This window comes from Chelonia mydas, chromosome 16 (assembly GCF_015237465.2).
Source record: "Chelonia mydas isolate rCheMyd1 chromosome 16, rCheMyd1.pri.v2, whole genome shotgun sequence".
NCBI lineage: Eukaryota > Metazoa > Chordata > Testudines > Cheloniidae > Chelonia > Chelonia mydas.
Window position 1 is genome coordinate 25,624,217 of NC_057857.1, and position 22,926 is coordinate 25,647,142.

Sequence of the window (22,926 nt, forward strand, 5' to 3'; positions counted from 1 at the left end):
ATGTGTGACATAGAGAAGTACTGTTATCCCCAATTTACCTTAGGCACAGATCGGCTTGCCCAAGATCATAGGAACTATGTGGTAGGGCAGGGAATTGAACCCAGGTCTTCGAAGTCCTAAACTAGCCCCCTTACCTCTGCCATTTGAGCTGATGTGTACTATTTGCATTGCAGTAGTACTGCTGTATAGATATTGATCTCAAAGGCCTAAAGAGTTAAACGTGTTATAAACTCTTTCACTGTCCAACATTAAACAGAGATAGATAGGTTTGGGGTTAGTTTTAAATAGAGGCCTTGGGTTTACTCTGTTACTTGGCAAAACACCCAAAATCATTCATTCAAATTAAAAATATACTGATTAAACTAAAAAAAAAACCCAAGAAATTAAAACAAGCATTTATATTGAAACTGAGTGATTATGCAAAATAAATTTCAGACCTTACCAAAGTCTCTCTCCTTTTGGAGTCAAAGTATCAGACTCTCCCATTTTCAGAACAACTTTTCTCTGATAAAAAAAGGAAAAAGTTAATTTTACTCTCAGTCCTGATGTGAAGGAGATTCACTTGTCCTGTTCTTAAGTAACAGACTCAAGGTGGAGGAGAAACAGGATAGAAAAGGAAACACTGGACCACTGGTTAGTTATGAGTGGATGTTTTGGCTGGCAAGTCAACCACACGACACCTGCTCTTTGATGCTTGATTAGTTACAATCTGGTCAGGGGCATCATCTGGCTGGATCCTTAGACAAGGCAGTAATGATGAATGCAGTATAGCTGACTTCAGGATTTGATGAAAAGCCAAGAGAGTGAGATAAGACAGGAGGAAAGAAATAGTGGGGAAGAAAACACCACAGCAAGGGAAGGGAATACAATATAGGATCTTACAAGCTTTTGTAATGTTGATAATTAGCTATCTCCACTGGAGGGCTGAGGACTGGATGTCATGATTATGTGATGATTTTCAGCCCTTACAGATGAAAACAAAGTTCCTTAAACAAGACCAAGGCCAACCAGCATTCGTCTCAGGACAAAAGTCCTTTAGATGAGTCAAGACGAGTTGCAATGCTGGCAGATGAGCTGAGAGAAGATTATTTCCCCTTCAAAATCTCTTTTTTTAAGAGCCCCAAAAAGTAGTAAAAGTGGGCAGCATATTTTATTCTCATTATTTTGTCCATCAGTTAAATCAATTTCTGTAAGCCAAAATTGGGAGAGGTAACTTTGTTCCCACATTTTCTTGTTTACCAAGTATGATCTCCCCACAGTCGTTGACTTATATCAGTAGGTCATTTTGTTTGGACAGATAGTTTTTCTGTCTGGTTTCCTTGAACCTACTATAACATTCACTGTCGTAAAAAACTTGACCTATTTTTCATGGTTATTGTAAAATCTTATGAACTTTCATATACCTTTTACAATTGAGCTTAGCGTATCTTTTCAGGTGCAATAATCACAACAGTACCCAAATGCCCCAATCAGCAGAATACACCATTGTTCTGGGCCTTGTACAATTATATAAATAGACAGTTCCTGTCCCAAAGAGCTTATAATCTATTTAAGACAAGAAAAATGATTACTAACAGCAGGACAACAAGAGGGAGAAATTAGAAAGGGAGAGACTAATTATGAGATCCTGCATCGACATAAGCTGCAACTGTCTGTCCCATCCAGATGACCCATCCCATCTCGTCTGTGTGGTTGCTTCAGGAGGCTCAGTGAGGCTAGCAAGCACACTCCATGTAGATGGAATTTTCAGATATTTTAGTAGCAAGCCTGTGGTTTATAACTTGTGCAAATCTGAATGGATTTTCACAGAAACGGCAAAAGGCACTATTGTAACCCTAGGACAAGCCCCTGTCAAATTTCAGGTTCCTGCTCCAAATCCATAAGGCACAAAAGCTCCTTAAAAACTGGTCAGGAAAATGGATTATTGTTAAAACTACCTATTTTCCTCTGACCTTATTTTTGACTATGGCTGAACAGTTTTTGCTGAGAAAAAAACATGTAAGGCAGAGACCAAACATGGAATGAGTCAACCTGAATTATTTAAACTTTGGAAAAGTTATAAACAATTGAAAATACAGTGTTATAATGGGAAATGTTATGTAACACTAACAGGGTTCAGAGACAGCAACCCATATAATATATATAGTCATCAATCCCTATATTGGATTGGCTCTCAGCCACTATCAACAATTTCCTGTACACTTCATTATAGAAGTGGGTTTTAGGGTAGAGGCCTTACAGCCCAATTTCAAAAGTGTATTACATACATAAGAGGATGGTATGGAAGAAAGCACGGAGATGCTTGTGCAAGTAATGGACAGTAGAGATTGGTATCATTGGTGAATCACTGAGAACATATATAGCAGATGGATAAGGAGGGGAAGCAGTGTGAAGGTCCATGTAGGTTCAAGCAAACTTGAATTTAACGTGGTGGAAATGGGAGAGTCAATGGAGGGATTCAGAGAGATTTTGATCAGAGCAACAGCCAAGCAAGATGATGTTAGTGGTTAGGTATCGAATGAACTGGAGGGGGTGACATGGATGTGGGGAGCGCAAAGGAGAAGAGGTTGCACTGATTAATTCAGTAGATGATAAAGGCTTGGAAAATAATTTAGTTAATGGAGAGAGAAAAAAAACAGATCTTACAGATGTTACAGAGGAATAAGTGACAAGATTTGGACATAGCCTAAATCGGTGGAGCAAGAAAGAGAGAAGTCAACGATGGATGGAATAAATGAGACCCTTTTCTAATTCTTGAAATGGTGGGCATCTCCCTTATATTCTCTCACACACACTTCATGTCCCAGCCTCCTCCTCTCACTCATGTCATCCAGCCTCCCACGACAGGGAAAAATAGTACAAATGCGGGAAGGGAGTTCTTGTGACTATCAAAAGTGAGAGGGAGCACAGCTAGGAAAGAATTGTTCATTTTTGCTGCTCCTTTCACTTTACAGCTGGACAGACGTTGGGGTGGGGGGAGTGAAGGGAAGAAATGGTCCCTCATACCTTCACTGATTCCACCCATGTGGGAGAGGAAAATGTGATGTCATCTCTGCTTGTTTATTTCTGCCAGAAAGTAACTGTTGGGCTCTTATTCAATAAACTATCTTTGGGTATTGATAGCTGCACTAGTTAATGTCAAATCTCTAATTCCCTTTGATGGGAAAGGTTATCAAGAAGGTAGTGGGGCAGCAGCTCTGGCAATACCCAGAGTCCTTAGATTTCTTTGACCATAATAGATACAGTTTTAAGTCTGGGTATTGTATGGAGACTGCAGAGGTTTAATAGGCAGCAGGTTTAAAACAAAGAAAAGGAAGTATTTTTTCACACAGGATACTGGGCTAGATAGACCTTTGGTCTGACCCAGTATGGCCATTCTTATGTTCTTATTGGTTGATCTCCTGCTGGCAAATTACAAGAACCAGATATTCATTCTAATTTTAATTTGCTCAGCACCTCTGATACTGTGCCAACAACACCTTCTGGTCAACAACTGTGGACGCTAACAGGGATGGAAGGAATAGTTTTTGAAGTGGCTCAGTTCTTTTCCTGTTGAAAGGACTCAGGCCCTGGTATTTGCTTTGTATTGGTTCTAGTATTTGCTCATCTACCCCAATGGGGGGTCTGGACCACAGTCTCTCCAATATGCAGAAGGCACCCATCTTTATGTTTGTTTCATTAGGTCTGGCTAGTAAGCTGCCTCTTAGTGTCTTGTTGAGATGAGAACTTGCAGAGGGTAAGCTGATTGCACTTTAACCCAGATGAGACTCAGGTGATACTGATGGGTTGGGAGAACCCATCACCAGAGGTGATAATAGCTGCTCCCTCTGTTACAAGAATTTGTCTGCCCTTTGTTATTCAGGTTTGTAATGTGGGAGTCTTGATGGACCTGCAACTGCCAATCAAAGTTCAGGTAGTGGCAGTGGTCAAGATTATTTAAAATTTATGCTTGGCCAGGAAGTTGCATCCTCTTCTTTGGTAACCCTGATCGACCTAGAACTTTAGGTGCTCAACTTGGCAATCCATTTGCGGAGCACCATTTCTTACAGGGAGTACATTGCACCTGCATTCTCTGATCTACATAGGATTCTCATTGGTCCTACAGAGAAATTTAAGGTGTTGATTTTAATCCATATTCCTTCAAAATAGTTGCCTAATAGACCACCTCTCTCTCTCTCCATCTAACACTTAAAGTCATCGAGACTTCGGAGTTATGTAAGCTTACAGTTCCCTTGTTTAACACAAACATGCAGAAGCTAGAAGTTCTCAGTGAGGGGTACTAAGATATGGAATTCACTTTCCATGTAACTCAAGAGCCTAAATTCATTGTCCTACAGGACACAACACACACTGTTCTGGAAAGCTTTTTGGTGACACGGAATCAAAGTAAAGGAACAAATGGACCAATTCAAAAGATGTTTTTCTAGATCTGGATGCCTATCTACTAGTAACTGAAGTAAGATCCCCCCCACTCCAACATATTTCATATAGATTATGAAAAAAACTAGCAGATGACAACTACTTGATCAGTCGTGACCTTTGTCTGGATTGGATTTGATAGTCTGGAGACAAAAGACACTATAACCCATTACCAATCTCCTCAGGTAACCATCTTCTTTGCTGCTCTTACTGATTATACCACATTTCTGGACATGCTTACATTACTGCAGAATACACTTTGATTTAAATCAATCTTTTATAAGCATTTTTAATGGCGATTAATGGAATATGTAAAGTAATTAAGAGTCTATTTAAGCAGAAAAGGTACCAACCTCCTAGATTCAACTCTAGCAGACCTTGTTAAGAAGGATTTTAATTACCCACAATAGAAGGGGATGGGAAGGGGGAGAACAGGATCTTTCACTTAACTCAGTGAACAGATGTGTATTTCCAACAGACAAGGTAGGCTTGAAGACAGAGCTGTTTGAAATAAAAAGGATAAATAATACATAGGGCATTAGCATATTATGATGTCGATACACACATACAAGAGTATGGAAAACAAGCAAAAACTATAAATGAAAATAAATAAATAAATGGAGAATATGATATATTGGGCATAAATGAAATTTGGTGGGATGATCCTCAACTGGAACATCAATACAGAAGAGTTCAATCAATATGGGGGGGGGGAGAGAGAGAGAAGCCAAATTTGGGTTTTTTTATTGCAATCTGACAAAGAAGAGTGGCAGAGAAATTATTTGGATACAAGAAATAAAAAAAGCAAAAGGAGTAACTACTGCTAAAGATCATCTACACAGAAGGTGAGAGAAAACAAAAAACATTCCCAGACCAACTCTCAAGGCACTCTGAGCCATATGACACTATATTGATGGTGTGTTTTAAATACCAAGATAGCTTATTGCTAACAATGGCAAGAGTTCCCAGGTTAAGTAAAAGAAATGTGTTATGAACCAAAAGCTAGAGAAACGCTCCAACCCACACATCCTGAACTTACCTACTACAGATAGGGAGAAACCAACTGAGGAGAGGAAAATAATAATGAGGATTTGAACCAATTAAGTGTAATGAGAAATGCATGCACAGAAATCAACAAGTACAAGTGCTTCAGATTTCAGGAAAGCAAATTTTGGGGAATTAAATAATGTAGCAACTAAAGTGCAGTAGGAAATATTAAAACCCACCAGAATGAAAGGCAGCTGAATGGTCCTAAAAGACACCATAATCAAGGCACAGCAAACTACTGGTGAAAACATCTGTGAAAAAGAAGAGAATGCAAAGAACAAGCAATAGCCAATGTGACTTTACAATAAACTGCTCGCATACCTGAAGAAAGAAAGAAATGGTTACTCTTCCTGTGCAGTAACTGTGGTACTTCAAGATGTGTGTCCCTACAGGTGCTCCACTACAGGTGCGCTAGTGCCCCCTGCGCCTTTCATCGGAGATTTCTCATAGCCATGTGTGTTCAGCCCATGCATGCATGCTAGTCAGCTAGGCTGTTGTGATGATGACCTGACTGCATATACTCCAATTCCAAAACTTGACAGCTCTGGCACAGAGGGAGAGCGATATTGCTCCTCCTTCCAGTTGAAATAAAACCTGAATTATATGCTGCCTGTCATGACCTTTATGTGTTTGCTCCTCATTAGCTGTAAAAACTGGAGACAGGCGTATCTGACCATTCTGAGTTCCAGGAGGCTGCTGTGTAGCATGATCTCTTGCAACATCAACTTGTGCTGAGCTGTGAGAGTGTCTAAATGCTCTCCCTGCCCTAGCAGAGAGGTGTCCATCATTATGATGACCCTGGGGAAGGACGAGCAAATGGGGCTCCTGTGCATATGTTGTGATGGTCTTTCCTCCAAATGAAGGATTGTTTTATGCAAGTGAAAAAGGAAAGAAGCATGTTTAGACGGTGTCTGGTGAATAAACAGTTCTGAGCCACCCCTGAAGGCAGCGCATTCGGAGTCTTGCATGGTCTATGATGAAGGTGCTGGCTGCTGTGAGCCCCAGCAACTGAAGACAGTTCTTGACCTGAGCTTGGGGGCTGAGCTGAAGTGTATTAGCTATGTTGGAAAGAGCCAAACCTATGCAGAGGAAGGCAGACTCTTGCTATTACTGAATTGAAATGAGCTCTTATGAATTCTAAGTTTTGCACAGGGGTCAAAGTGGATTTTTTGAATGTTCAATTGCAGGCCCAATTTGAGGAAGAGATCTATGGCCTAAGGATTGGTTCTCACAAACATTCAGCTCGAATTCTTACCCCTAACACTACATCTTTGATGCAACATATGGCTCAAGGTGCGATTATGAGCATAAACGGACATTACCAATCAAAAATTGCAAACTGGATTATTATTGCTCTTGATGCAGACCAAGATAGATATTCAGACAGTCCTGAAAACTGTAAGTTTGCTTGATTGCATTCATTTTCTTGTGAGGCATGGCAAGATGTAAATCTGACAACAATTTCCAATTGTTTCAGGAGAGCAAATTTGTTGTGCCAGTGAAAGATATGCATAGTGAGGATATTGACAACCTCCTGAACAATATTCCACTTCCAGTCAACATGGAAAAAAGAGGACTTAGTAGTTGCTGTGGATGAGGATTTACTCAGGTTCAGTGAGTTAACTGATGAGGAATTACTGAGCACTGCAGCTGCTGCAAGGTCAGAGAAATAAGCTTGTGTTGATTAAACATATCATAATCAAAAAAATAATCAAGACAGCGAGGATGATTTGGATGAAGTTCCACCTCCGACAAACTCCGAGCTCTTGAAGGCTTCGAACACACATCAGCACATTTCATAATGAGAAGGACTTGGTGACAGGGTCTACAGGTCTCTTTGGGACACTGAATCCCATCTTAAGAATAAGAACGGCCATACTGTGTCAGACCAAAGGTCCATCTAGCTCAGCATTCCGTCTTCCAAGAGTGGCCAGTGCCAGGTGCCTCAGAGGGAACGAACAGAACAGGTATCATCAAGTGATCCATCCTCTGTCGCCCATTCCCAGCTTCTGGCAAACAGAGGCTAGGGACACCATCCCTGCCCATCCCGGCTAATAGCCATTGATGGACCTATCCTCCATAAATTTATCTACTTCTTTTTTGAACCCTGTTATAGTCTTGGCCTTCACAACATCCTCTGGCAAGACGTTCCACAGGTTGACTGTGCGTTATGTGAAAAAAATACTTCCTTTTGTTTGCTTTAAACCTGCTGCCTATTCATTTCATTTTGTGGCCCCTAGTTCTTATGTTATGAGAAGGAGTAAATAACACTTCCTTATTTACTTTCTCCATACCAGCCCATGATTTTATAGACCTCTATCATATCCCCCCTTAGTCGTCTCTTTTCCAAGATGAAAAGTCCCAGATTTAATAATCTCTCCTCATACGGAAGCCATTCCATACCCCTAATAATTTTTGTTGCCCTTTTCTGAACCTTTTTCAATTCCAATATATCTTTTTTGAGATGGGGCACCCACATCTGCATGCAGTACTCAAGATGTGGGCATACCATGGATTTATATAGAGACAGCATGATATTTTCTGTCTTACTATCTATCCCTTTCTTAATGATGCCCAACATTCTGTTCGCTTTTTTGACTGACACTGCACATTGGGTGGATGTTTTCAGAGAACTATCCACAATGACTTCAAGATCTCTTTCAGGAGTGGTAACAGATAATTTAGAGTAGACCCCCATCATTTCATATTTATAGTTGGGATATAGTTGGGGGAGGGATAGCTCAGTGGTTTGAGCATTGGCCTGCTAAACCCAGGTTGTGAGTTCAATCCTTGAGGGGGCCATTTAGGGATCTGGGGCAAAAATTGGGGATTGGTCCTGCTTTGAGCATGGGGTTGGACTAGATGACCTCTTGAGATCCCTTCCAACCCTGATATTCTATGATTATGTTTTCCAGTGTGCATTATTTTGCATTTATCAACACTGAATTTCATCTGCCATTTTGTTGCCCAGTCACCCAGTTTTGTGAGATCCTTTTGTAGCTCTTCATAGTTTACCTGGCACTTAACTATCTTGAGTAGTTTTATATCATCTGCAAATTTTGCCACCTCACTCTTTACCCCTTGTTCCAGATCATTTATGAATATGTTCAATAGGATTGGTTCCAGTACAGATCCCTGGGGGACACCACTATTTACCTCTCTCCATTCTGAAAACTGACTATTTATTCCTACCCTTTGTTTCTTATCTTTTAACCAGTTACCAATCCATGACAGAACCTTCCCTCTTATCCCATGACAGTTTACTTTGTTTAAGAGCCTTTGGTGAGGGACCTTGTCAAAGGCTTTCTGAAAATCTAAATATACTATATCCCCAGTGGATCCCCCTCGTCCACATGCTCGTTGACCCCCTCAAAGAATTCTAGTAGATTGGTGAGGCATGATTTCCCTCTACAAAACCCATGCTGACTCTTCCCCCAACAAATTACGTTCATGTATGTGTCTGACAATTTTGTTCTTTACTAGAGTTTCAGTTTGCCCAGTACTGAAGTCAGGCTTACCGGCCTGTAATTGACAGGGTCACCTCTGGAGCCCTTTTTAAAAATTGGCATCACTTTAGTTATCCTCCAGTCATTTGGTACAGAAGCTCATTTAAATGACAGGTTACAGATGACAGTAGTCCTGCAATTTCACATTTGAATTCCTTCAGAACTCTTCGGGGGAGGGATAGCTCAGTGGTTTGAGCATTGGCTTGCTAAACCCAGGGTTCTGAGTTCAATCCTTGAGGGGGTCATTTAGGGATCTGGGGCAGAAATTGGGAATTGGTCCTGCTTTGAGCAGGGGGTTGGACTAGATGATTTCCTGAGGTCCCTTCCAACCCTGATATTCTATGATTCTTGGGTGAATACCATCTGGTCCTAGTGACTTGTTACTCTTTAAGTTTATCAATTTGTTCCAAAACCTCCTTTAATGACACCTCAATCTGGGACAGGTCCTCAGATTTGTCATCTAAAAAGAATGGCTCAGGTTTGGAACTCTCCCTCACATTCTCAACTGTGAAGACTGATGCAAAGAATTAATTTAGTTTCTCCACAATTGCCTTATCGTTCTTGAGTGCTCCTTTAGCATCTTGATCGTCCAGTGGCCCCACTGGTTGTTCAGCAGGCTTCCTGCTTCTGAGGTACTTAAAACAATTTTTGCTATTACTTTTTGAGTTTTTGGCTAGCTGTTCTTCAAATTCTTTTTTGGCCTTCCTAATTATAATTTTTAACACTTCATTTGCCAGAGTTTATGGTCCTTTCTATTTTCCTCATTAGGATTTAACTTCTACTTATTAAAGGATGCCTTTTTGCCTCTCACGGCTTCTTTTACTTTGTGGTTTAGCTATATTGGCTCTTTTTTGGTTCTCTTACTATGTTTTTTAATTTTGAGTATACATTTAAGTTGAGCTTCTATTATGGTGTCTTTACAAAGTTTCCATGCAGCTTGCAGGGATTTTACTTTTGGTGCTGTACCTTTTAATTTCTGTTTAACTAACCTCCTCATTTTGGTGTAGTTCCCCTTTCTGAAATTAAATGCTATTAAATCTTCAAAACAAAATTGTGACTGAGAAGCACAGCACATTAACAGAGTTCTTCCATCCAAAATGAGTGAGTTTATCCATTCTTAATTAATTTACTAGTTGATATTGATTGTATAAATAGAATACACTGATGTGGAATAACAATACTGTAATAACCTAAATTAAACTATTATTTGCTTATCAGATGTCCTTATCCAGTGGGACTTACAGTGCGTACAAAGTATTACAGTTAAGTGAGAGTTCAAAAAAATGTTTACAATTAAGAGCAAGGGGTTGCGTTTGTTGTCATGGTTGATGTTTGATTGTTCTTAAACATAAAAATAAAACTTGATACTTTTATAATGTTAATTCAATTAATACCGATTTCGTGATACAATATGGTAGTAGGCTACAAATGCAGAACCGAAAACATGTTTAAAATCTACAGTAGGTATACTAAAGTAATACTGTAGCAACAATAATAAACATACATCACATTGTTACAAGTATAGATTTGTTAGCATGTACTGTAGCTGTTTTATGTACCAGAAAAAGCAGACTGCCTTTGGTCAGATGACACTTCCCGTAACAGCAACATAGAGAAGGGGACCCATATGTTGCTACTAACAAGCATCTACTGTACTGAATGTGGTCCTAGCCAATTTAGACATAGAAATTGTTTGTGGGATGGGTGGATAGCAACACACCCAAGGTCAAGGGGTCAAGAGTGAAAGGTCAAGAGTGAAAACCAATCCCCTTGCTCTAGTGATGGAATCATCACTGCAAGTGTCACCATTTTCAATTTCTGTGCCTACACATCGGTATTGAGTAGCCTCAAATCTAGTATGGGTCTCCAACCTCCACTTTTTTTTGGTACCAGGAAATACCTAGAACAAAACTTATTCCCGCTCTGCTGTATGAGAGCTATACAACCAGTCCCAAGCATAAGAGAATCTATTTCTTGACGAAGCAAGTTCTTGTGAAAGGGATTCCTGAAGAACAGGGAAGGAGGATTTGTTGGTGGAAGCATAGTAAAATGGACAGCACAGCCTGCGGACAGGATTTCCAAAACCCTCGTGTCTTTGGTGATCAACTCCCAAGCCCACCTGAAGTATAAAAGTCAGTCGCCTAAGGGAAGAAGACAGGTGAATCGGGACAGCTGATAAGGATGAGGATGGTAATTCAGGCCCTCCACTAGCCTGTGTTCCCTCTAAGCTGTGTGGTTGGGTGGCCACCCAGGAGTGATTCAAGTGCCTTGCACTTGATTAGCAGAGACACACACATCCAGCAGTGTGTGTTCAGGTGCCCCTCCCCCCATTGCTTTGCAGCCACATTGCTCCTGCCCTCTGCCTAAGTTGAAGCTCCTGGCAGCTTCTCCCAGGACCCTCCTACTGTCTATGCACAGCAGGAGGGGAGAAAGGCACTGATGTCAGGGTGTTTCCTTCCCCCCACCACTGTACCCCATCACTACAGAGCAGGGGATGGGGGACAGCCTGGCTCAGGAGCCTGAGTTGAGCTTCTGAGGTCTGAACAAGCCTTCCAGGTAGTGAGTGCCTTAGAGAGAGAGCACACAGTCTCTCAGAGACTTCCCCAGCAGCCAGCACACACAATCTCTCTCTCCCCCTCCCCAGGTACCCCATCTCCGCAGAGTGGGGGAGGGAAGACAGCTGGGCTCAGGAGCAGGAGAGCTTTCTGTGAGAGGGCCTTGAAGAGACAGCACACGGCATCTCTCAAACCTCCCCAGCGCGCGCACGCACGCACACACACAGTCTCTGTGTGCGTCTCACACAGTCTTTCACACTCACCTCCCAACATATACTTGCATAATTGTTGTTGTTACTTCTTTGGTACTTCCTGCAATGCACATATATTCTGTGTGGACTCCTCCTGACAGTCAAAATAACAGACTGGACTTCTACATAGAGTGCTTCTGCAGACATGCATAGGCTGAAATTGTGAACAAACAGCATCACTTGCCTCATAACCTTAGCTGTACAGAACGCAATGCCATCTACAGCTGCAGAAACAACTCTTGACATTATAATCAAAAGGGCTGACAAAGAAGGTGCTGTAGTCATCATGAACAGGTCGGATTATGAACAAGAGGCTGACAGACAACTCTCCAACACCACATTCTACAGGCCACTATCCTCCGATCCCACTTAGGAGTACCAAAAGAAACACCATCTGCTCAAGAAACTCCCTGCTACAGCACGGGAACAAATCTACACAGACACACCCCTAGAGCCCCAACCAGGGGTATTCTATCTGCTACCCAAGATCCATAAACCTGGAAATCCTGGATGCCCCATCATCTCAAGCATTGGCACTCTTACAGCAGGCTATTTGAACTCTCTCCTCAGACACGACACTACAGCACTCCTAGCTATCTTCGAGACACCAATGAATTCCTGAGGAAACTACAATGCATTGGAGATCTTCCTGAAATCATCATCCTGCCCACCATGGATGTAGAAGCTCTTTACACCAATATTCCACCCGAGGATGGACTACAAGCTGTCAGGAACAGTATCCCTGATGTAGCCACAGTCATTATAATTATAAATATTTTTGGATGTTCTGGTACATTTTCAAATATACGGATTTCAATTACAACACAGAATACAAAGTATACAGTGCTCACTTTACATTATTTTTTATTACAAATATTAGCACTGTAAAAAAGAAACAAATGAAACAGTTTTCAGAGTAACAGCCGTGTTAGTCTGTATTCGTAAAAAGAAAAGGAGTACTTGTGGCACCTTAGAGACTAACCAGTTTATTTGAGCATGAGCTTTCGTGAGCTACAGCTCACTTCATCGGATGCATAGTGGATTCCACGATATGCTATGCATCCGATGAAGTGAGCTGTAGCTCACGAAAGCTCATGCTCAAATAAAATGAAACAGTATTTTTCAATTCACCTCATCAAGTACTGTAGTGGCAATCTCTATTGTGAAAGTGCAAGTTACAAAAGTAGATTTTTTTTTGTTACATAACTGCACTCAAAAACAAAACAAACAATGTAAAACTTTAGAGCCTACAGGTCCACTCAGTCCTATTTTTTTTCCAGTCAACTGCTAAGACAAACAAGTTTATTTACATTTATGGGAGATAATGCTGCCCACTTCTTATTTACAATGTCACCTGAAAGTGAGAACAGGTGTTCACATGGCACTTTTGGAGTCGGCACTGCAAGCTATTTACATGCCCAACATGCTAAACATTTGTATACCCCTTCATGCTGCATTTACTACAGTAACTCCTCACTAAACATTGTAGTTATGTTCCTGAAAAATGCTACTTTAAGCGAAATGATGTTAAGCAAACCCAATTTCCCCATAAGAATTAATGTAAATGGGGGGAGATTAGGTTCCAAGGAAATTTTTTTTGCCAGACAAAAGACTATATCTATCTATCTGCATGCATGTGCACGCACACACACACAAAAACAATTTAATACTGTACACAGCAATGATGATTGTGAAGCTTATTTGAGGTGGTGGAGTCAGAGGGTGGGACATTTCCCAGGGAATGCCTTACTGCTAAATGATGAACTAGCACACTCAGCTGAGCCCTCAAGGGTTAACACATTGTTGTTAATGTAGCCTCACACTCTAAGAGGCAGCACAAATGGAGGGAGCAGACACAGCTTGGCAGTGGCAGTTTCCCTGTAGAAACTGAATGTGATGATGAACCCACACTATCCCACTGGAGTGCACCACTCCCTCCACTTTCCAAAGTGCCGTGTGTGTGTGTGCACGAGAGATGTGCATTGCCCCTTTAAGTATGCTAATCCCACTCTCAGTACACTGCCTTTTTAAGCAGATCAGCAAATTGAGACAGCAGCTGCTGCCAGCAAGCTGCCTCTATCCCGATCCCTGTCCTGTCCTCCCACCCCCGCTCTGTGGAGATGGGGTACAGGAGCGGGAGGATAGGAGTGGGGGGAGGAGGACACCCTGACATCAGCACCCCTCTGTCCCCCCCCACACACACACACAGCAAGCACGAGGTTCCTGGGAGCAGCTCCAAGATAGAGGGCAGGAGCAGCACACGGCAATGGGGGAAGGGACACCCGAAGTGCCCAGCAATTGATAGCCTGCTAGGCGGCTGCCACACAGGGAACTTAGGAGAGCTGATAGGGGAGCTGCTGGTCCACCCTGGTTCCAAGCCCCCACCAGCTAGCTCCAAAAGGCTGCTCTTCCTGCAAGCAGTGGACAAAGCAGGCGGCTGCCAAACAATGTTATAAATGCGCAACTTTAAACAAGCATGTTCTCTAATTGATCAGAGACATAACAAAGAAACAACATTAACCAGGACGATGTTAAGTGAGGAGTTACTGTATTCCAGAGGACATGATTCCATGCTGATGACGGGTTCTGCTCGATAACGATCCAAAGCAATGTGGACTGACGTGTGTTCATTTTCATCATCATGAGTCACATGCTACCAAAAGAAGGTTGATTTTCTTTTTTGGTGGTTCAGGTTCTGTAGTTTCCGAATCAGAGTGTTGTTCTTTTAAGACTTCTGACGGCATGTTCCACACCTCGACCCTCTCAGATTTTCGAAGGCACTTCAGATTCTTAAACCTCAGGTCGAGTGCTGTAGGTATCTTTAGAAATCTCATATTGGTAATTTCTTTGCGTTTTGCCAAATCTGCAATGAAAGTGTTCTTAAATTGAACAACATATTCTGGATCATCATCCAAGATTGCCATAACAGGAAATATATGGCAAAATGCAGGTAAAACCACAGAGCAGGCGACATACAATTCTCCCCCAAGAAGTTAAGTCACTATTTAAATAACGCATTTTTTTTTTAAAAACGATCATCATCAGCATGGAAGCATGTCACCTGGAATTATGGCTGAAGCATGACAGGGCATACAAATGTTTAGCATATCTGGGCTGTAAATACCTTACAGCACCGGCTACAACAGTGCCATGCAAACACCTGTTCTCACTTTCAGGTGACATTGTAAATAAGAAGAGGGCAGCATTATCTCCTATAAATGTAAACAAACTTGTTTGTGTTAACAATTGGCTGAACAAGAAGTAGGACTGAGCGAACTTTTAGACGCTAATGTTTTACATAACTACAAAAACAAAACAATTTAACCAAAAAAGAAAAAAAAAATCTACATTTGTAAATTGCACTTTCACAATAAAAAGATTGCACTACAGTACTCATATAAGATGAACTGAAAATATTTTCTTGTTTCTTTACAGTGCAAATATTTGTAATCAAAAATAATATAAAGTGAGCACTGTATACTTTTTATTCTGTTTTGTAATTTAAATCAATATACTTGAAAATGTAGAAAACCTCCAAAAATATTTAAATAAATGGTATTCTATTATTAACAGTGCAATTAAAACTGTGATTAATCGAGGTTTTTTTTAATCTCATAAATCATGATTTTTTTAAAATTTTTTGACAGTCCTACTCTTACATCATAGGTCCATCCTTGGTGTCTGCATCAAGTGTTTTTTTTTTCTTTTTATTGGGGGGGATAAAAAAAGGGTTGTATAAGATTTGGAAAAATAAATTGCACAAACATGCTGGAATTTGGCTCCACATTAGAAAAGAATGCTTAATGCAAATTATTCTACTCTGAGTAGATTACTTTGCACACTTGAAGTGGACCCCATCTATTAGTATTTCTAAGTACTTTTCACTGTGACCTCTGAACTCCAAATACATACAGTTAGTATAGTTATTCTCAAAGGAGGCTCATCTCGCTCAGCCTCTGAACGTTTCCAGCAACTTTTTCTCCTCGTATCCTTTTCTCCCTAAGTTCTTACACTTTCTTTAATTGGGTTTTGATGGAAGAATTTCTGCAATTGTGCATTATGATGAAAATGCCTCTTTATAACTAAACCACTCTTTCCATCTTTTCATTGTCTGAACAGAAGAAAATGCGCAGATTTGGACTTCAGCACATTTTGCAGTATGAAGCATCCCTGAAGATCTTAACCTCAAACTCGCATCGCTTTCAGACAGAAAAATGTCACTTTCAGACAGATCAGACTAAAGAGTTTTGCCCTAAGTCCTTAGACTATCCTGACAGTACTCCAAAAAGGCAACTTTTTAAAAAGAAGTCAAAAGAACAATCTTTCCTAGTCCTCCTCTATCTAGAATTAAAAGCTCCTGAACACATGTGCAATATCAAATGATGTAGAAATTCTAATCTTTTAAGAACAAATTCTTACAAGACCAAGAACCCTATGGTTTTCTCTGGGTTACAACTATCACAAAGAGACAAACAAAATTTCAAATAGTATTTTGGCGTGTCCAGGCCAAACCTAGAAACTGCTAATGCTCTAAAAACAGGCTAAAAAACACCAACCTGAACTTTCCAAATACACAAAAAATTTGATTGGAGTTTGGGATTGGAAATAGAGAGTTTTATCTCAATGGCTCAAAGACTGCTCTCTCTGTTTTGTTTTTTCCTTTTCAGAAATGTAAGTAATTATGGAAACGCTGGCATTTTCTTTGTGTGCAACTTTTGCTCTCTCCAATCCATTTTTGTGGCTGGGTGTGCTAGCTGCCTTGGAAACCAATGTAGAAGCAATTCTGGTTGGATGGGATTTATCACCGTCAGTGCTGTGGGTGGAACTTTAAGCAAACAGTGGTCAAGAAGGATTTGGGTTGTTGTCCTGCTCTGAAATTCTAAGTGAGTTCCATTTTTGAGCAAGTGAAGAAACACAGTTAAGATGTTGCTTTAAAAGGAAAGCAAAAAAGCAGACTTACTGAGTCTTTCAAGTGGTGCTAGAGATATCAATCAGAACCGTTGACCTATGTCCAAAATGTTGATAACATTAAAACAAGCTATACAATGCTGCAAAGAGCATTACTGATCTGTTATACTCTTAGAAGAACAAGTTCTACCACTGACACTTGCCTACATACTCTCTCAGTCGGTCATGTTCCACCTGCTCAAAAAAGTGTACAGAGATAAATAAAAAATTCAGCACTTTCTAGGATTATTCATTTGAAAATGTCTGAAACAATAAAGGAAAAAGTCATCTTGTGAATCAATTCTCTGAAACTAGAACACTCTTCCATGAAGCTGGGACAGAGGTTCTCTCAAGTACAGCCCCTTCACTGTTAAACAACTTACCAGGCACAGTCAGCAAACCTGTATTTCCAGTGCTGCTGAACACTACCAGGTTCAGCATCCAAATGATGCCGAGAGATGCATTTTCCAACAGCATCTAAGTGGTTAAACTAAAACCCTATGCAGGGGGTGAATAATAACGAACAAATATTTGATGGGAAAGTAACCAACACAGTAGTAGTGCTCACTGAGAACTAGCTACAATAGTGTCCAGCGAATTACATTCAAGTGCAAAATGATATGACAGCAAAAAGCCCAATGCAGTTTTGGGCTGCATAAAGAACACTGGGTCCAATACTCCTCCTTCATACACTTCTAGTGAAACTGCTTCTAGAGCAGCATGCTCAGTACTGAGCACTTGATTATCAGAGACAGATGATGAACTGGAGTTAGTTTTGCTACCACATAAAAAGGGTCAAGAAACTAGATTATAAGGGAATACTGAAAAGTGAAATATGAATAGATTTGGTAAGTGCTGACTTAAGTTCTTGGGTATAACAGGTATATACACCAAAGGAGGATAACTGATTGGCTTACTAAAAGTAGAGCAAGCGGGAGTAAAGGAATAAAATGAAGAAAATTTTAAAGATACCGGATGTACATCAGAGAGAGTCTTCCTGACAGTATACTTTAAGTGCCTTTGGAATAGGCTCCACAGAAAGTAGAGGCTCCACTGTCATTAAAATTAGACTGGATAAAAGGTCCAGTAAGGTACATTATAATATATTCTGACACTGCAAGGAGTTGGACCTGATGACTTAGGACCAGATTGTTAAAGGTATGTAGACACTGCTAACTCCTAGCTGATTTAAGAGCCTACATTTCATTTTCAAAAGCAATTTTTGGCTAAGCGCCTAAATCCCTTTTGAAAATGAAATGTAAACTCCTAAATCAGATAGGTGTTGTAACACTGAGTGCATCTTTAGATTCTATGATATCCTGAAACAGTTTCTGAAATAGTTTCTCACAGGAGTTTTAAGCTAAAAAGGATGCATAGGAGGGAAAGGCTTGTGACTCTCCTCTGAGGTATTTCTCTAAATTAAATACATAGACAGCTTTTTACGTTGGTATGAAAATTAAAAACTTACGATTTAAAGAGATTTTGTCTTTCTTGGCATTGTTACCCTAAGCATTCCCATTCCCCTGCTGTACATTTTCTTTACATGTGACTATCTACTTGCACCACATGCTAAGGCACTGAATGACTCAAACAGTCGGTAATGGGATCTGAAGTCTTTCACCCACTAGATCATTAATTTGAATCTGGCCCAGCTTAATAATAGCCAGAAGCAGTTAAAAATGGACAGCTGTCTGATAGCCTTTGTTGAATGAGCTGATGGCTTCAGTCCAGTTCCTAATTTCCAAAGTTGTACACATTGCAGAAATCACTATTACACTTACCACATCACCTATGGGTAGTCTCAGCAGAAAAGCCAACAACTGAATGAGACCATGGAGGATGAACCTCACCCTGCAAGATAATTTTTAGAGAACAGGGGCAAGGCACTTCAGCAGGAGGTGGCATGGGGTAACCTTGCACTGCCACTGATTGTGCTGTATCTGTTCCATACATAGAGTAGTTCATACCTAAGGAATATCAGTACAGTACTTTGCACAAGTACCATACCAAAGTTGTTTAACATTATTACAGCAGGTGCTTGGTAGCATCCACTAAAGATTACAAAACAGCTTCCACTATAACCATGTTTGAATCAAGTTTTCCATGCTTGGTGTCTGCCCAAAGGTGTCTTGGATAGATTGAGCAAGTCTCTTTAGACATTTTGAAGTTATGAGTACCTGTAATCACTTCTGATCATCTTCGCTTTCATACGGCTAACTCAAAAACTGTTCAACTTTGAAGTTTCCACATTTCAAATGTAAGGAGTCCTTATTGATGAGTATTGTATAAAGTTTGGAAAAAGAAAAAAAAAGTGTTATAAGCTGTGATGGGTATTCACCCCACACAGGACTGGAAGGGATTAAGGTGGCCAGGTAGCCATATTAACTCTGCAAGCTACATCTGGAGGAAGAGCCAAGGAGCAGGGATTGATTGCAAGCAGTTCAGCTGCGCAGGAATAGGCGGGGCCTATAAAGCCAGGAAGCTGGCAACAGACAAGGGCTGCTGCTGGAAAAGGGCAGTCATTCCCTGGTAAGAGGGAGCACAGTTGGAGCTCGTACACCCAGAGAGATGAGGGGAACCAAGAGTGGTAGAAAGCAGTCCAGGGAAGGAGCAATGAGGAGAGGAAAACCCAGAACAACCAGGTTGAGGGTCCCTGGACTGGACCAGAGGGTGGGCCCGGGTTCCCCTACCAGTCACTGGGGAAGTAGCACCGTCAAGGCTGTGAAACAGTAAGACTGCCTGAGTCACTGTGGGAGTGGCAGAAACTAGAAGGCCTGTACCCCAGAAGGGGGAAACGCTGAGCGACATATCCGGAGAGCAGAGTCACAAAGAGGACGCAGCAACTCTTCGAGCAAGAGGCCAGAGGGGGCTGCAGACCAGACAGAGAGAGAGACTGAGTGACAGCATGCAACCACAGGAAGGGGCATCAACCCTGACAGCTAATCCCCAGAGCGACCAGGAGGTGATGCCATCCTAGCAGTGAGTGAAGGACCCTGTCACATAGGCAATCATAAGTGTATAATAAAAATTTACGTGAATCTGAATCCGTCCCATGCCATCAGATGTCACTTCAGGCATTACCAATGCTCCACCACCCTGCCTATCCCGGGCTGCTCTTTGTATATCCTCTATATTGCTAAGTTCCACAAGTTTTCCCTGTTTAAGCAGTTGAAAAAAAAGTCACTCCTGAATATGTCTGCTTGTCATTCGATAAAGTTTAAGCTAATGAAGCCCTACTTCCTTTAGGACAACAAAATTCACGTTCGCCTTGACTGGAACTCAGAAGAATCCTGTTGGGCCATTTTGCATGAGCAACATTTTAATTGTTGCACTGATGAATAAAAAGTTAATTTCCCCCCGAACCAGTGACAAACAAAATAAGGGGAGAAAACCAGCCAAGCAAAAATACCTTCCCCCACTCAAACCAAAAAAGCAAACAAACAAACCCAAGTTTTCTTCTTCCTGATGAGTTTGTATATGACAAGGTACAAATAAAAATCTCCAGATCAGATTTTTGCAATTTTCTGGTCTGTACTGCATTGTATAATCTATTTCAAAAAGCTAAGTTAATGCAATGTTAAGTTGCACAGTTAAAATACGAAGGAAACAATGCTCCCATAGCAACATTAACTAAAAGAAGGATTGGTTGAGTGGTGTCTGGCAAATGGAGAAATAGATCAAAGTGAGCTAAATGAGGCTCAGTTTGAACAAGAGAGAGTTAATGCTAGCAGACTGGGAGAAATTATTAGAACAGATAGTGGCAATTATACAGTATCTGCTTTGAGGATCAAGAGCAGTTATTCGCCTCTGAAATCTTGAGTTTATATCTTGGGGGCCTGGCTAAGCCAACAACTTAGACTAGAAAAATCACGTGGCAACAGCAGTCAAGAAATCATTTTACCACCTATGCCTACCCAGTAGCGTACAGCCATATCTTGCAGATGCACTCATGCTTCTGTTATCCATGTTTCTGTTGCTTCAGGACTAGACTATTGCAATGTACTCTACATGGCACTACATTTTAAATCAATTCAGACGCAGGAATTGGTACAGGAGGCCCATTAGCTAAGGGAGATGTCTTATTGAGACTACATAGCAGCTGTTTTCTGAATCCTGCATTGTGTACCAGTTAGCTTCTGGATGAAGTTTAAGGTACTGGGTTTGAACTACAAACCCTTTAATTGCCTGAGAGCAGCTTACTTGAGAGACAGATTCCCTCCTTGTGATACTCCCATAGTTACCATTAGCAAAAGCACTTAACTGTAGCAGATGGGGGTGCAGGGGATGGCAGTGTCTCCATAAAGGCCCCAGGGCTCTGAAATACTCTCCAACACCAGTTTAAAATAGGTGGATTTGTTAACTTCCAGGGCACACTCTAAGGCCCATTTATTTCATGAGGCTTTTGAGGAAATTAAGGGATGTTAATACAATTTTATATTAACAACTCTTTGGTGGAAGGGGGGCACATTTTGTGATTATAAATTGGAACAAACAAAACAAAAATAATTTCTGCTGGTGAAGCCAAATTATAACCTACATAAATTCAACAGCTCTGGTTCAAGTAGTTTCTAAACTCCCCATATAGAAGAGGTGTGGATTTTAGCTTTTTGCTTATAAAAAGATATCCCACAAGAGGGACATTAAAATACAATGGACATATGGTAACAATGTTTATATATCTACTTTTTAAAAAGTTAAATTATGTACTCCATGCTCTAGGTAAAAACATGCACAAGAATTATGTAAAAAATTTTAAATTAAAAATTTGACTCCTACAATAAACATTCCCCAATCCATGCATACTAAAAGTAATAAAGAATTCTCCCACACCCACATGCATGTGCTACTTCTGGGAGCATTCTGCACCAAAAAATTAAAATTTGGTGCCAAAAAATTAAAAATTCTGCAAATGTTATTTGCCAAACTAACACTACACAATCACACCAGTTTCAATTATTTTGGTAATTTATTTCAAAATACCTGTCAGCAAGTATGTCTGTAACAATACAGACACACACAAAAACTCCCCCAGGAGCAGAGAGTTAAAGAAACCCCTATGACAACCCAGTTCCTGTTTCTTTCCCCAAGCCCAGTCGGAGGGCCAGACACCCACAATCCCTCCCCACCAGAATCCAGCCATGGTGCCCCACCCCAGCCAACCAATACACCCAAGCCCCCTCCCACTCAGAGCCCAGCTGCTGGCCGCCCCCAGCCCAGATACCCACCTCTTCTCCCCCTCCCACCCTGAGCCCAAATACCCACAGCCTCTCCTCAGGAACCAATCACTATAACAAACCTCATTGCCTGCTCTGTCCCCATATCTACTCTAGCGATACCATCAGAGGACCCAGCCACACTATCAGGGACTCATTCACCTGTATATTTTTACTAATGTGATACATGCTATCATGTGCCAGCAATGCCCCTCTGCCATGTATATTGGCCAAACCAGACAGGCTCTACGTAAAAGAATAAATGGACACAAATCGGACATCAGGAATGGTAACATACAAAAGCCAGTAGAACACTTCGATCTTCCTGGACATTCTATAACAGATTTAAAAGTAGCCATCCTTCAAGAAAAAAACTTCAAAAACAGACTTCAAAGAGAAACAGCAGGACTAAAATTCATTCGCAAATTTAACACCATTAACTTGGGCTTGAATAGGGACTGGGAGCGGCTGGCTTACTATAAAAGCAACTTTCCCTCTCCTGGAATTCATACCTCCTCATCAATTATTGGGAGTGGACTACATCCACCCTGACTGAATTGGCCCTGTCAACATTGGTTCTCCACTTGTGAGGTAACTCCCTTCTCTTCATTTGTCAGTATAATAATGCCTGCATCTGTAATTTTCACTCCAAGCATCTGAAGTGGGTTTTTTACCCACGAAAGCTTATGCCCAAAGGAATCTGTTAGTCTTTAAGGTGCCACCAGACTCCTTGCTGAACAAGTTCTTAGAATACATTGATGACAACATTTTGTTTCAGAAGGTGGAGGATGTAGCTAGAGGGTGGCTTTTTAGATTTGATTCTAAAAGGGAGAAACAGGTTGAGAATCTGAAGGTGGAAGTCAACTTGGGTGAAAGTAACCAAGAAATGACAGACTTCATAATTTTAAGGAAAGGAATGAGCAGCAGAATAAAGACAAGGACTTCATAATAGCAGACTCAACAAACTCAGAAGTAGGATTCCTTGGGA

The 22,926-nt window shown here is 40.9% G+C and overlaps 1 protein-coding gene across 12 annotated transcripts in view; it reads right to left on the minus strand.

The window, feature by feature from the left end:
• The window catches only part of GARNL3 (GTPase activating Rap/RanGAP domain like 3), a 227,851-nt gene that overhangs the window by 163,272 nt on the left and 41,653 nt on the right, over window positions 1-22,926 (minus strand). For 4 of the 12 annotated variants that reach the window (XM_043530541.1, XM_037879522.2, XM_043530547.1 and 1 more), the window contains exons 1-2: window positions 5,646-5,709; window positions 443-504 (exon numbers count right to left, since the gene is read on the minus strand). The exons of 3 other annotated variants lie outside the window; for them this stretch is intronic. In XM_043530541.1, coding sequence (XP_043386476.1) covers window positions 443-504; window positions 5,646-5,684 — 101 coding nt within the window. In that variant the 5' untranslated portion in view covers window positions 5,685-5,709. Of the gene's footprint in view, window positions 1-442; window positions 505-5,645; window positions 5,710-22,926 lie in introns of those variants that run through there. 5 more of the 12 variants (XM_037879520.2, XM_043530542.1, XM_037879519.2 and 2 more) reach the window with 2 other exon arrangements.